This window comes from Melitaea cinxia, chromosome Z, assembly GCF_905220565.1.
Source record: "Melitaea cinxia chromosome Z, ilMelCinx1.1, whole genome shotgun sequence".
In the NCBI taxonomy this organism is placed as follows: Eukaryota; Metazoa; Arthropoda; class Insecta; order Lepidoptera; family Nymphalidae; genus Melitaea; species Melitaea cinxia.
The window spans coordinates 16,871,090-16,885,031 of record NC_059424.1 but is presented as its reverse complement, the minus strand read 5'-3'; the positions used below and the strand labels follow the sequence as shown (position 1 = coordinate 16,885,031).

At 30.9% G+C, this 13,942-nt stretch overlaps 2 protein-coding genes across 2 annotated transcripts in view; one reads left to right on the top strand and one right to left on the bottom strand.

Moving 5' to 3' along the window:
- Window positions 1-1,315: 1,315 nt before the first annotated feature.
- LOC123668870 lies at window positions 1,316-2,047 on the bottom strand. Its single transcript, XM_045602561.1, has 2 exons — window positions 1,625-2,047; window positions 1,316-1,516 (listed from the first exon to the last, which is right to left on the bottom strand). Exons 1-2 carry the CDS (start codon window positions 1,766-1,768, stop codon window positions 1,316-1,318), a joined length of 345 nt encoding a protein of 114 aa, XP_045458517.1. The 5' UTR covers window positions 1,769-2,047.
- A 3,607-nt stretch (window positions 2,048-5,654) lies between these two features.
- The window catches only part of LOC123668502 (clavesin-2), a 32,584-nt gene continuing 24,296 nt past the window's right edge, over window positions 5,655-13,942 (top strand). Inside the window, exon 1 of the mRNA XM_045602237.1 lies at window positions 5,655-5,797. The gene's annotated coding sequence lies outside the window, so the exon portion shown is untranslated. The remainder of the gene's footprint in view (window positions 5,798-13,942) is intronic.

The window sequence follows — 13,942 nt, the reverse complement described above, 5'->3', positions numbered from 1 at the left end:
AAAAATAATATGAAAATAAAATTGTATTATTAACTAACAAAAAAAAAAAACAAAAATCACTTAAATTTAATTCTACGTGTTAGAGCTAGGTATCAGGAGCTCTAAAATGTAGAATTGCTTTAAGTGATTGCTGTGTGACGTCGCGTATAATGTCACCGAGGCGATCTATTGCTGCCGCCATTATGATGGGACCTTGTGCATCAGCTTCCCGCGCCCGTGCTAAGGCCTCCTGAGACCGAGCTGAGGTAAGCTCTGCCTCAACACGTTGCTCTTCGATGGCTATAAACCTTTGGATAAGGCTTGCCATCTCGGAGCGACGCTGTGACGGGGGAGACCGTCGCAGAAGACGTCGGCGTCCCGCAGATACCCCTCCGCGAGGTGACGTCATTGCTGTGCGGCGGCGTTGTTGCGAGCTAGAAGTGGGTCTTTGTGTCGGTGTAGGCACGGATGAGCCCCTGCGCTGACTGGGGGAATCGAAACAAATGCGCCTTCGCGCGCCACCGACACTATCGCTTGGTATTGATGGCATTTCCCCTGCCTCTTCAACATTTCTGTCTCTTTCAGAGGGGGATACCTATAAATAAATAAGAAAAAACTGTTGAATATTGTCTAAATTTATAGATTAATATAATATTAAATATAATTATAAATCTCTGCCTAATAAACATGTATAAATTTACCATTTCAACTTCATCCTGTATCCGTACACCTTCAGACTCATCTGGTGGAGTAGAAATCGTTGGTGTCTGTAGATTTTCTGCTACTGTGTCTCCGACAACAACAACTACAGTTTCGTCCTAAAAATTAATCAATAGTTTTTAATACCGAAGTACCCAGTTTTTAATACCCGAATACATTGAGTAAACAATTAAATATCTAAAATTATTATTGACTTATATTTTACATAAGAGAAAGTGATAAGTTTTTTTTTAAAGTAATTCAGGACCTTCTACAAGTGTAAAAATTTTGGTAATTACTGATGGATACTATTCCTACTATTCCTGGTGGATCAGGAATTTTCTAAAAACATAATTTAAGACACTGCTAGTATTTTAGATTATTAGTTTTATAAATATTATATTAATTTTATGATATTAATTTAAATTAAATAAAAATATTACTCTCACATGAAACTGCCGCAAGATGCTTTCTGAGTGACCGCTAGTTTCAGTGCCTAGAGGGGGCTGAACAGCATTTCCTTGTTCCTACAAACAAAAAATAAAAATCAAATTAATTCTGACAATAAATTTTTATGATTAATAAACTATGGAAGCTGTTGTTGTAAAAGCTTAAATTTTGTTTATCAAGACATGTCTTATATACATACATGAAATGGATTGATTGCTAAATTCCTATCACCAGTAGCAAAACTCAGACCACCAGAAATGGTCAGAATTCTTTTCTCCAGATCTGACAGCTCCACCACGTCTACATCGACCCCACCACCTGTCCTCTGCATAGCAGTCTGTGCAATATTTGCCTTCCTTTTTGTGGCAGCTTTTTTATCTTTCCAGTACTATAAACAAAAAAGATAATCACATAGAAAGTTGACATTTACACATCTAAACAAACTTAAACATTATGCATATATTTGTACTAACACTACTATTAATTAGTTACATACCTTAGCCCACTGCTTCCACTCTTTTATGCACCCGTTGCCAACACTGTTTAACACCGTAGCTATTTCGGTCCAGCCATTTTGCATACGGGTCCTAGCATTCGCTGTACGGGCATGTCCAGTGGCAAGGTCTGATCTCACTTCCATGAATTCAATCAATTTCTCCAATTGTACTGAGGACGGTCCAGCGTTACGAGCCACTGCAAGCAAGTGTTTAGATTGTAAACCAACTTACATTAGAAAAAAATACTGGTACGTCGTACGAGAAACATAATATGTGATAGTAAAGTAATACTTACTTGTTCAATTTAGATTTTTTATGTTTACTATGCGATGCACAACAAGTTGGCACAACAGTATAACGTTTTGTTTAGGCAATACTGATTGACTGAACACATTATTAATGCACATGTTCCCAAGTTTCACAAAATATTTTAAGTGGTTTTCGTGGGTCGCTCGAATCGGCCCCATATCCAATTTAAAGTGTATACAAGTGTGGCACTTGACTTTCTAACATTCGATTTTATTTTATTTTATTTCTTATGACTAAGTTTAATGTGTTTCACATGTTTTGTTTGTTTTTGTTTACTCAACTCTATTTTAGATTTGACGTCGATTTTAATAAGTGTCATTTTTCGATTTGACGTAGAGCTAACTTTTTTATTAAGTGTCAATTTAATATGCAAAGACCACATTTACTAGAAACATTTTTACCTGTTTGTCGGCAATTTACTATTATTTTTAAGCAAATATACTCAAATGATTCATAAATACAACTGTGTATTCAAAAATGCTTATAACATAATTGTTATCACAAAGAAATAGTCAATATTTACGAGACAAAAATATATCGATAGTGCAGATACGGCTCCGCCCATCCCTCAAAAACAGCCTTGCGAACAGCCGTGCGCTCACGCAGCCGAGAGATCGTCGGCGAGATAACAGAGCTTAGAGAATACGAAAAATAACGCCTTGAACTCAGCGAACGATGCGACGGCTGTGACATCCGTGATCACAGCGACGAGTACAGCCACAACACGTCGCTTAGAGAATTGCCTAGCAGCTCTTTGCGCAGGTTACGAAATATTTTACCTATCCTCACAAAGATTGTGTTAGCAAAAACTATCCTTCTACCTATCCTTGATTATGCCGACACCTGTTATCTTGACCTAAGGGAAGACCAACTTAATAAACTCGAGCGTATTCAAAATCTCTCTAATCGGTTTATTTTTGGGATAAGGAAATATGATCACATCTCTGATTTTCGAAAGCAACTCGGGTGGCTCCCAATTAGATTCCGCCGAAATACTCGCTCTATCGCTTCTCTACTGTTCACTGTTCAATCTGAAGACGCCTTGCTACTTAAAAGAACGCTTTGAATTGTTATCGAATTCTCACGATCGGAAGAGTGATACTAGATAACTAGTACTAGACCTTTCTAACAGCTTACTATTTATTAATTCCTATAATCATTGATTGATATACATTAAAGTCTGTTTTTGAGGGTTTCTTCAAACGGATTTTGTTTGATCTTTCTTTTAAAAATTGGCTAAACTAAAACAGCTCTTCGATTCAAAATAATTTTATTGCAGGTATTAAATTTTAGAAAGCGTTAGATAATTAATTTGACATTTTAGACCGTCATCTTTTTAAATAATTTACATTTCAATTATGACAAAAATTTCAATTTCCTTAATAAATGAAACGACAAAGTACGACCAAAACTTTAACGACACTAGAATTATTATACTCCATTTTATTACAGATAAAAACCAATTAAGTTATTTTTTTATCCTGAAAGCATAACTTTAGATTAAAAAATAATCTATTCATAATTTGAATATTTAGTGTAAAGGTCACAACCTTATCTATTGTATCATCATAATCATCATCATCATCATCACTTCAGCTTATCGCAGTCCACTGCTGGTCATAGGCCTCCACAAGTTCGTAAGTGTGTTACCCATAGTTACCACGCTGGGGAGGCGAGTCGGTGACTGCAGGGCTGGCTTTGTTGCACCGACGACGCTGCTGCCCGTCTTCAGCCTGTGTATTTCAAAGCCATGGATTATCCCGTCATCGGTCAGCATTTTAAGTTCCAAGGTAGAAGTGGAACTGTGTTATCGTAGTATCACCTAGTCATCTCTTACGACACCCATTGACGACATCTATCGTAGACATATCTTGTATACGTGATTGCATTTCACAAATTCCTTAATTATCAGCAAATTGGAATGAAAAATTTGCAGATGAAGTGCTGCCTCCCCAGGAGCTCAGGCTATCTTACTCACTACAGAAGTAGTGTTGTGTACTTGAGAGCAGTATTACTTAGCTATAATCTTCTGTAGGTGTTTCTGAGGTTGAGGCCCTTCCATAGGGGGTTGTCCATTAATTACGTAAGACTTGAGTCTTGGAGGGAGGGGGTCTCGGAAAAAATTACGAAATATCACAAGGAGGGGGGGGGGTTGTAGTTATTTTTTGTTCAACACGTGATTTCTAGACCAATAAACAACCAACTAACACCTCACAACCTTGATGCTAGTCTGGAAATTTGTATCAAAATGCCTAATTATAAAAATTTAATCACACTTTACGTGTTTTAAGGATAATATTTTAAAATTTTGAATATAATTTGCACAAAAAATATGCACATGATTTCTAGGTATGGGGGGAAAGGGTTTAATACAAAATCTCACCACATATCACCGAGAGGGGTAGAACGAATTTAATAAAATACTAGCACATATGACCTACTGTCTATACCAGTATTTAATAATTGTGTTTCCTCGCAAAGGTGTCATTAATCACGTGATATTTTCTAAAACTTTTTGGACACCCTACTCCTCCTGGTCATATTTGATGACGTTTTAAACCTCCCCCCCCCCTTGCCCTTACCAAAATCACGTGTTTTTTTTCTGCTAAGTAAATTGTAATTCTCAGAATTGTATTTAAATACAAGTATAATCTGATTAAATTTTGAAAAATTAAGCATTGTGATATTTCTAGACAGTCATTAGCGTTTTTAGTTGTTGTTTTTTTTTGTTTAGAAATCGCGCGCTTGACGAAAAATAAATGCACGTGATATCTCAATGTACTAGTACCCCTACCTCCTTGTAATATTTTGTGATGTTTCTCTTCCTCTGAGAAACCTCCTTTTTTCAAATCGGTTAAAAATACGAAATATTCTACCGTAGTTCCATAACTTTTAGAAGTCCCTCATAGTTAGATTCGAATGAAACGTTATAAATATGACTCAAATTTTTTCTTTTAAATAATATGAAGTTCCTTGAAGTTATTGCTTCTGGGAATATTGTCGCGATTTTTTCGGCATACTTTTACATACAAAACCTTTATTTCGTTAAAACTTCCTTGAAACAGGAATGAAACTTTAAATAAAGGATGTAATTTAGTGTTATTGTCTATCCATGATTAGTGTAAATGTGATCAATATCTTTTTACGTCAAATTTTCTATTCTAACCCAAATTAATAACACAACCTTGTTAAATGAAGAACTTAGACCTATATAGGCTTACGTCAACTTGATTCAAACCCGGTGAAATTCGTATCGCCTTATTTTTCTTCTTAAATATAATAATAACATTTATCAAAATATATCAAATATTAACATATAACATAAATTAAATATTACAAATTATCTTTCAAGTTAGATCAGACTGCACATGGTGTGCAAATTTGATTAAAATCTGTTAAGTAATTTAGGAGCGCGGATCATCGCAGACAAACAAAGTGATATGATATGTATGATGTGTATTTTGATAATTTCTATTATATAAATTAGAAAAACCTTTAAAATTAATTTTATTTCAAACAGGAAAGCTTGTTCGTTCTTTGAGGTCGTGAAGTATCTTTAAATAACCACAGCTATTTTATACTCGTATAATGTTTGTAACAAATGGTTATTACTAATTAAAATAATAATTTTATAGTTATATATAAGATAATCGTAAGTATATATATATATATATATATTTAAAAACTTTTTTACATCTGATTAATACGTATATAGGCATTCTTGCTTCACTGGTGGCACAGTAAGCTATTAAAAAAAAAAGATAGAAGCAGAGTGCGTCCACGCACTTTATCCATTGCTCGCTTGTTCGTCGTTGAGTGAACTCGCTTTTTGATTTGGATATTTCCGCGAGTTTTTTTTATTTGTGAGTATTTTTTTTTGTACCATAATATATGTGCGACACATTTTTTAATTTTTTTTTTTTTGTTTCTGCTAGCGCTTTTACCTTTGCATATAGTGTTTTTAAATTTAAGATTACAATTTATTAATTTTTTATTTTTTTATTTTTTAACTTTTTCCTGTTGTTTAGTAAAATAAAATAAAAAATAGAATATAATTTGATATAATCGTAATTAAAAAAGTTAAGTTGGGAGATTTTAACAGTTTAGTTTTCAAACAATTTTTAACGAGCGATTACTTTCCGTTTCCTTTGTGAAGAACTAACAAGTGTTCCCATGTTTTGGCAATTTAAATTAAGAAATAATTTTTAATGATACCATGTTCTACATTTTTAGTTACCACAGACTTCATATTTTGTCGCTATATATAATGTATATTTATATATATTACTGCTTGAAAAAAACCACTTGTTTACATTTTCAGAGTAAAGAAAACTTTACAGTGTTCTTTAAATTATTATTACAACTATTTTCCTAAATTCGTGTTAAAAAAAGCAAAAAAAAATTAAGCTATTAGGAATAATTAACATATATTAATAATTATATTAATAGCATGCGAATACTAATAAATATTATACAGTTCTAGAAAAATATTTATCAAGTAGCCTCCAAATTAAAGGACCTTGAAGAAAAACACAAGTTATAAATTTCATATTAGCAGCAATATAAATTAATTCGAACATTTCCGCAATAAATTTCCATGAAAATTTTGGGATCTCGTGTATTATGAAAGACTCTTTCGAAACTTAACATAAATTAGTGGAAGTGTACCACTCATGTTGTGATACTTTATGGCTGTTCACATAAGTCAACGTCGAATCATCTCGAATCTCGAATAATCATATTAATATTGCCCCCCTTTTTTTGGAAAAAACCTAACAATTACTCCACATAAATTATATATCATTTTATAGATACATTGCTTGCTCTACCGGCATCAAGAACTAAGTAATTTATTATAGCTTTAGTTTTTATAAATTGATAATTTATTAAAATTATATATATGACGGCTTTAATTTTGAAACAACGTCAACATAACTGATAATTATTATGCTTATTTAGTCCATGCGAATGCATGGATATTATGGCTAGTATTTACATAATACCTATCTTTACTAAAATTGACTAATTTTTAATTTAAGTACTTATTTGATACAAGTGCACGTAACACTGCGACAATTTTTGAACTTATGCGATAAATAAGAGTAAAAATAGAAAGAGAGAGATTTAAAAAAAAAATAAAGTAAATAAACATTATATCTTCAGAACAGTAATGTCGACTCACAAAGCAAGTAATATAGAAATCGGCTCAATATTATTTGCTCGAAAATCACCTATCTATTCATGCATCCATCTTTTCCTATATGTACCCATTAGTAGAGTAAGCAGGCATAACAAGATGTATAGAAATTACTTTTAGTTTGCTTGTGACTTCGATCACTTAAACTTTATGCTGGTAAAAATAAAGTGCCATCTAATATATAAAATTCTCTTGTCGCGGTGTTTGTAGTTAAACTCCTCCGAAACGGCTAGACCGATTCTCATGAAATTTTGGGTGCATATTGGGTAGGTCTGAGAATCGAACAACATCTATTTTTCATCCCCCTAAATGTTAAGGGTGTTCCACACCTAAATTGTTTTTTTTTTTTAATTTTTAGATAAATTAATTATTTTTTATTTTATTATGATTTGGCGTTGAAAAATACATACAACCCTAAATTTTCACCCTTCTACCACCAACCCCTATTTTTAAATAGCGTTTAGCGGCAAGACAACGTTCGCCGAGTCAGCTAGTACATATATAAAATCATAAAGTAATGTTGACATTAAATAATTAAAATAGTATTGCTAAAGAATGAATTATATTTTAACATTACATACCTAATATTCGCTACTATTAAAATAATTTAGCGATATAATCAATAAAATATTTTAAACAAGATTGAGATATAAATAATTTCATAAGTCTCACAACTACTCGTAGTATCTTTATAATACTCAGAGCCAACACCCACTTTATCAATTCAATATTTTAATTACTGAAACTTACTTTACTTAAATTTTACTTTATCTGGCAATTTATAAGTATAAAAAATACAATAAAATTAAAAAAAAAAATTATATAAATAAAATTCAACGGTTGCATTACTAAAAAAATATAATTATCTTCTCTTACAACGATCTTATTTCTGTTTAACGGTAAATATATAATTATACTTTGTATTAAAATTATATTTGTACAGTATTATATATATTATTGATATATATACGTAATAATCTCGGATCACCACCGTGAATAAGAGAGGAGCGGTAATAACCTAAATGTCATCAAATTTGATCTGCCTAAACTGAATGCAGATGAATTAACGAAGGTCGTCTAGTATTCAAATGCAATGCTAGTATTCAAAAGTAAAAATAATTTTATATTAAATCATTTAAATTAAAATATGTTTGTTTACATACTTTGATATCCTGCTCCTGAGCATGTTTAGTGTTTACATATGACGATATTCGTAACTTGTTAGGTAAACATTATAAAGCACGTGACATGGAAAGTGTCAAAATTAACACACAAATGAAAAAGTAACACGTAAATATAATGTAGATAATTTAACTAAAATGTTTATAAATAGACTGATTTCATTTAGTAATGTTATGTAATTTAGTTAAAGAGGATAGGTTTCGACTTCCAATTTATACTAAAGGTTTTATATTTCCTTGTTTATAAATATAAAGTATTTAGTTACAGAATGTAGACGTGTACATGATTTTACTAAAATGGTAAAATTATTCATAATAATGATCCATTAACCCCTACATTACTAAGCGAAGTAGCGAGAGTGAGTCTAAGTATAAATATAAAAATATTGAAGGTAATTTCTATTTACGTCAATTACTACCATTGCTGGGCAAAGCACTCTTTTTCCACGTAGGAGAGGGGTCGATAGATATAGAGGATGGGATGTCTAAATTTAACGAATGACTACACTTTTTTAAAAGTATTTTATTAACTATTGATCATTAAAATAAGATACAAATTTTAATATATATATTGAAAAACAGGAGATACAAAGTAAACTTCTGTCATATTTATTATATATTATTATAAATTTACACAAAAAAATATTCTAAATTAAGATGTTTCTTATTAATAGTTCGTTGACTATAATTATAATTATACTAGCTGTACCCGCGACTTCGTCTACGTGGAATAAAAAAAGAAATAATAAAATTCTAAAATAAAAGTAGCCTATGTTACTCCTTACTACATCAGCTATCTGCCAGTGAAAGCCCCATCAAAATCGGTCCAGCTGTTTCAGAGATTAGCCGGAACGAACAGACAGACAAACAAAAATTGTAAAAAATGTTATTTTGGCTTATGTATCGTGTATACATCCATAATATGCATTTAGTTGAAAGCGGTTAGTTTAATATTACAAACAGACACCCCAATTTTATTTATTTGTATAGATTTATTAACACAATAATTGAGAACGTGCATTCATCATCATTAAGTGATAGTTTAGAATACAATATTAAAATTGACATTAAAAAAGGTTATTTTACGTAAAATATTCTTGTGTACATTTCATTCTACATTGTTTTAATAAACCAGTTGTTAGGTTTGGTAATGAAGGCGTACGTGGCGTGTATGAAGAAATTGAATAGTTATTATTAGTCCAAAGCAGTATTGAACTATGAAATATTAATTCATGTTCACATATCACGCGATGTCTTTGTTCATGGTTTCTATAATTTTTATAATAAAACAATTAGACACAATAAAAATTAGAATTCTTTGCAGTTTTGCTTGTCACGGGTTTGTTATTGGTTATATTATTAGTTTCTATTAATCTTTACTTATCTGAGTATTGAGCTCGTCGAGATTGTTCATAACCGATATAGTATGTTCCAAAAATCGGTATTTGAAGAAATTTGGCAAGACTAGAGTTTTTAAAGTTTTTGGCTCTAAGAGAATGTTATATAGGTACTTAGTCAATATTTTTCATCTATTATTATTTGTAATAAAATTTTAAATCGAAAACTAAATGGAATGCCGTGTGTTCAAGTCATTCTTATTTTTAATACAGAATACAATTATTTTAATTAAGATACGATAACTTGTTATGTAAAACATAAATGACAAACTATAAAAGAGACAAACTTTGGTATTAAGACACCGCTTAGTAAAATTTGTGATATTAAGTAACACACACACACACACACACACACACACACACACACAAACACAGACACACACACACGCACACACACATATATATACATAAATATAATGTATACTGGCTGCTTGTAATACATAAATAATATCATATTGCAATAGTGTATGATCACTTGGAGAAATCAACTGTCAAAATGTTATCAACACTTACAATAAAATCAAAAAAATCAACATTTGTTAGTTATTTCCAATATTTCCATCTGATTAATTTACGCCGATTTTTCAAAATGTATAATATACTTAACACCTCACACTCTACGGCCCTCAGTAGGAAATAATTCTGCATTTTAACTTCTAACTACAGACTGCTATCCCTACATCTCACCTGTTAACCTACCACAATGTTACCAGTAGTTGTAGCGTGCCCCTCTGTACTGAATTAATATTAAAAGTGTAAAGAGTCGATATTTAAAAACGTTAAATTTAAAACCAAAACGTTAAGAAACACCCAACTCACGAATATATACCAACGTGACTATTTGACGTTCGGCAATTTAAGTAAAGTTTTTGTAATTTGAATTGCTGCAAAAATAAACGATATCAATAGATACATATGTATATTGTATATTCTTGTTAAACATTTGCGATGTCTCAAAATTCGTTGTTATTTGGTTTTCCCATCTTCAACTCGTTTTTCTTTTATTGTAATGATGTCATTGATCAACGTTGATGGTCGGTAGGCCGAAAGAAAAATGTCTACGAAATTTATATGGATAAGATTATGTGTAAAATTTTACGTTTCTGTCTTTATCTTTCATCGACTCATGTGTTCAAGGAACACCTTGAGTATTAACAAATTTTATTAGTAAATACTTGCGATAGTGAAAAGAAAAGTATAAAATAAGTAAATCATCATTTTTATAATAAAATAGTTATTATTAATCTGTCATAAAAATTAATCACGACTGCATCGTTATTAATTTTCTTTTCACTTCTGTAAGGTTAAAAAAGGTTCATTTAATATAATTTAATTTTAATTTCTTTGAAAAATATTACTTCGGTAAAAAAGTGTGTACATCTATACATATGTACATAGGTACACTACATACGTAACACTTAAAATAAAATAAATAAATTTTTAAGTAATCGCAAAACTAGCGATTTATTTTTACGTCTATAAACTAAATATTATTGCTTATAGGTATATAATATGTATTCTAATGGAATTGGTTTTAGATTAACTTGAAACGCTTGATTCAAGACGAACACCGAACCGGTTATAAACTATAACTTATAGAACATCTATTCGTTAGTCGTAAACTCATCGCAACAATTAATCGGCCACCTACCTTTTTTCCTGTTTCTTAAATCCGCCTGCCCAGCGTGGTGACTATGTGCAAAACATAATTATGAGTTCGCGCCATTTTTGGCGCGAATTTGCGGAAGCCTATGTCCAGCAGTAGACTGTGATAGGCTGTAGTGACGAAATTACCCACACATTTATCAATAAAGTTTCCACTAACAATAATAAACAAACATGTCATTTGAAAAGTCGAAATTTTAAATTAATTAACAGAGTACAAATTGAAATAAACAAAATATACAAAATAAACGTACAAAATAAAAATTATGTAATTAAAAAAAATACGAATTAAAAATACATAGAGATTAACAAATATAATTCATTAATTTATTTAACCAGACGTGTGTCTTCCTAATAAGCGCAAAAAGAATGGTACAAAAATTATTTATTAATAAACTTTCCACTAATATTAATAATAAATAGACAGGTAATTGGATAAGTCAAAATTTAAAAATATGTCATAAAATGTCATAAAAAGAGTCAAATATGTCAATTATGTCAAATGACAGAATTATAATTTAAAAAGAGGTCAAAGATTAAAATTAAAATTAATACAAAAATTACTGTAATAAATCAAAAAGTGTTACATTATTATTTTTTACTTTTTATGTAGTATAAATTAAATTCATAGGATTCAATGCGTGCTGTGTGGCTACGGCACTAAAGAATTTAGCCACCCCCTCTCTTCCCGTGGGTGTCGTAAGAGGCGACTAAGAGATAACAAGGTTCCACAACCACCTTGGAACTTAAGAAGCCGACCGATGGCGGGATAACCATCCAACTGCTGGCTTTGAAATACACAGGCCGAAGACGGGCAGCAGCGTCTTCGGTGCGAGAAAGCCAGTACTGCGGTCACCAACCCGCCTGCCCAGCGTGGTGACTATGGGCAAAACACATGAGTTCACGTTATTTTTGGCGTGAGCTTGTGGAGGCCTATGTCCAGCAGTGGACTGTATAGGCTGTAATGATGATGATAATGATGATTCAATGCAAGTTTCATTTATTTTGTTATAATCTAATATTGCGTAACGTTTACAGAAACCAATTAAATACATGGAAGCTTTTAAAAGATTAAATTGAGAAAAAAAAATCTAATAATGAAAATGTGCATGTTTCTACATATTGGTTATCCATGTTTCAGAAATGCGAATCATTTTTTACTAATCTCTATCAAAATTCTTCTGTTTCTAAAGTAAGGAGATATATTCTATAGTAAAAAACTTTATAAACTTAAGCGTGTCTCTAATATTTACGGCTGTACGATAATTAATAAGTAAACCTTCCATTACGTATTATTATGTTTATTAATCAATAAAGACAAATATATCGCTACTCTAAATAATCCAGTGTTAGACTTCTTGGGACGCTTCAAAGTCAAAGTAATAATCAGTAGCTGTCGAATTTTATATAATGTACCTACGTATCGTAGATTACAATATATAAAATTGATAATATATTGATAATTGTACATTTTATGTATCATTTTATCGTTAAATTTTTGATTTATAGTTATTATTAGTTTTCCCTATGGATTCAACATGATTCTTAAATGCTACATAATATACATTAAAAAGTAGTAAATAAGCTTATTATTTATTATTGTAGCCGTGTATTTATCATATTTGCTCCTTAGTAACATAGACACGAGTAAAGTCGATATTTGTAATGTTATTAAAATAACATATTTTAATAACAGCGTAATTTATTTCGAAGGCTCTCCTCTTTAATTGTTAACAGCACGCATGAATGCAAAGCGACTGATAATAACTTAAAAGTATATTAAACGAATTAATGTGAATAAACGCGATCGTACTCATGCACACATCCGCCGAGAGCTGCTATATGGAAAAATTTTATCGAACTCGCTGAGCTATCGGTTCTGTTGTGAATGCTTCTTGGTTGTTGTCCGATAAAGTACCAAAAACAGTGAAGATCAGTAAACATCGGTTATACATAGGACAAACAATAGAATAACTTATGAAATTTTGAATGTCGATACATTTTTATACGTGTAGATTATTTATTTAAGAGTAGGTGGTATATTATCTAATTACCTCTTAAACTTATTCATTGTTACGATAAATGTATTATTATCTTTTTTTATTTTATTATACTCGACAATAATGGGATGTAAATGACGAACACAGACAAAAAATATTTCCGTTAATACTGGTTTAATAGTTTTTATTTATTATAAAACAGACGTCTAATTATTATTATTTTTCGATAAATTAAAATATATAATATAATTTAACAAAAATTATAAGCCTAATATTTATTATTTTAATAAATTGTCAAATAATTAGCATAAATCTTTATTGTAGTCCTAAATCCATTTAAAAAATTCTTCTCGCTATGTAAGCCTATTCGATTCGGCTGTAAACAAACATGCTGTGATTCTTACAAGTCGGTCCGTAAAAATCGTATGAAAAGGTCGAATCCTTTTCTAAATAACATTTAAAGACATCAGATTCTAATTTTTGAAAAGATCGTTGTACGATTTAATAAATAAACAATTTATTAGTGCCTGAATGTTGCTCAACCTGGCACTGTCTGTGTTAAGTCAAG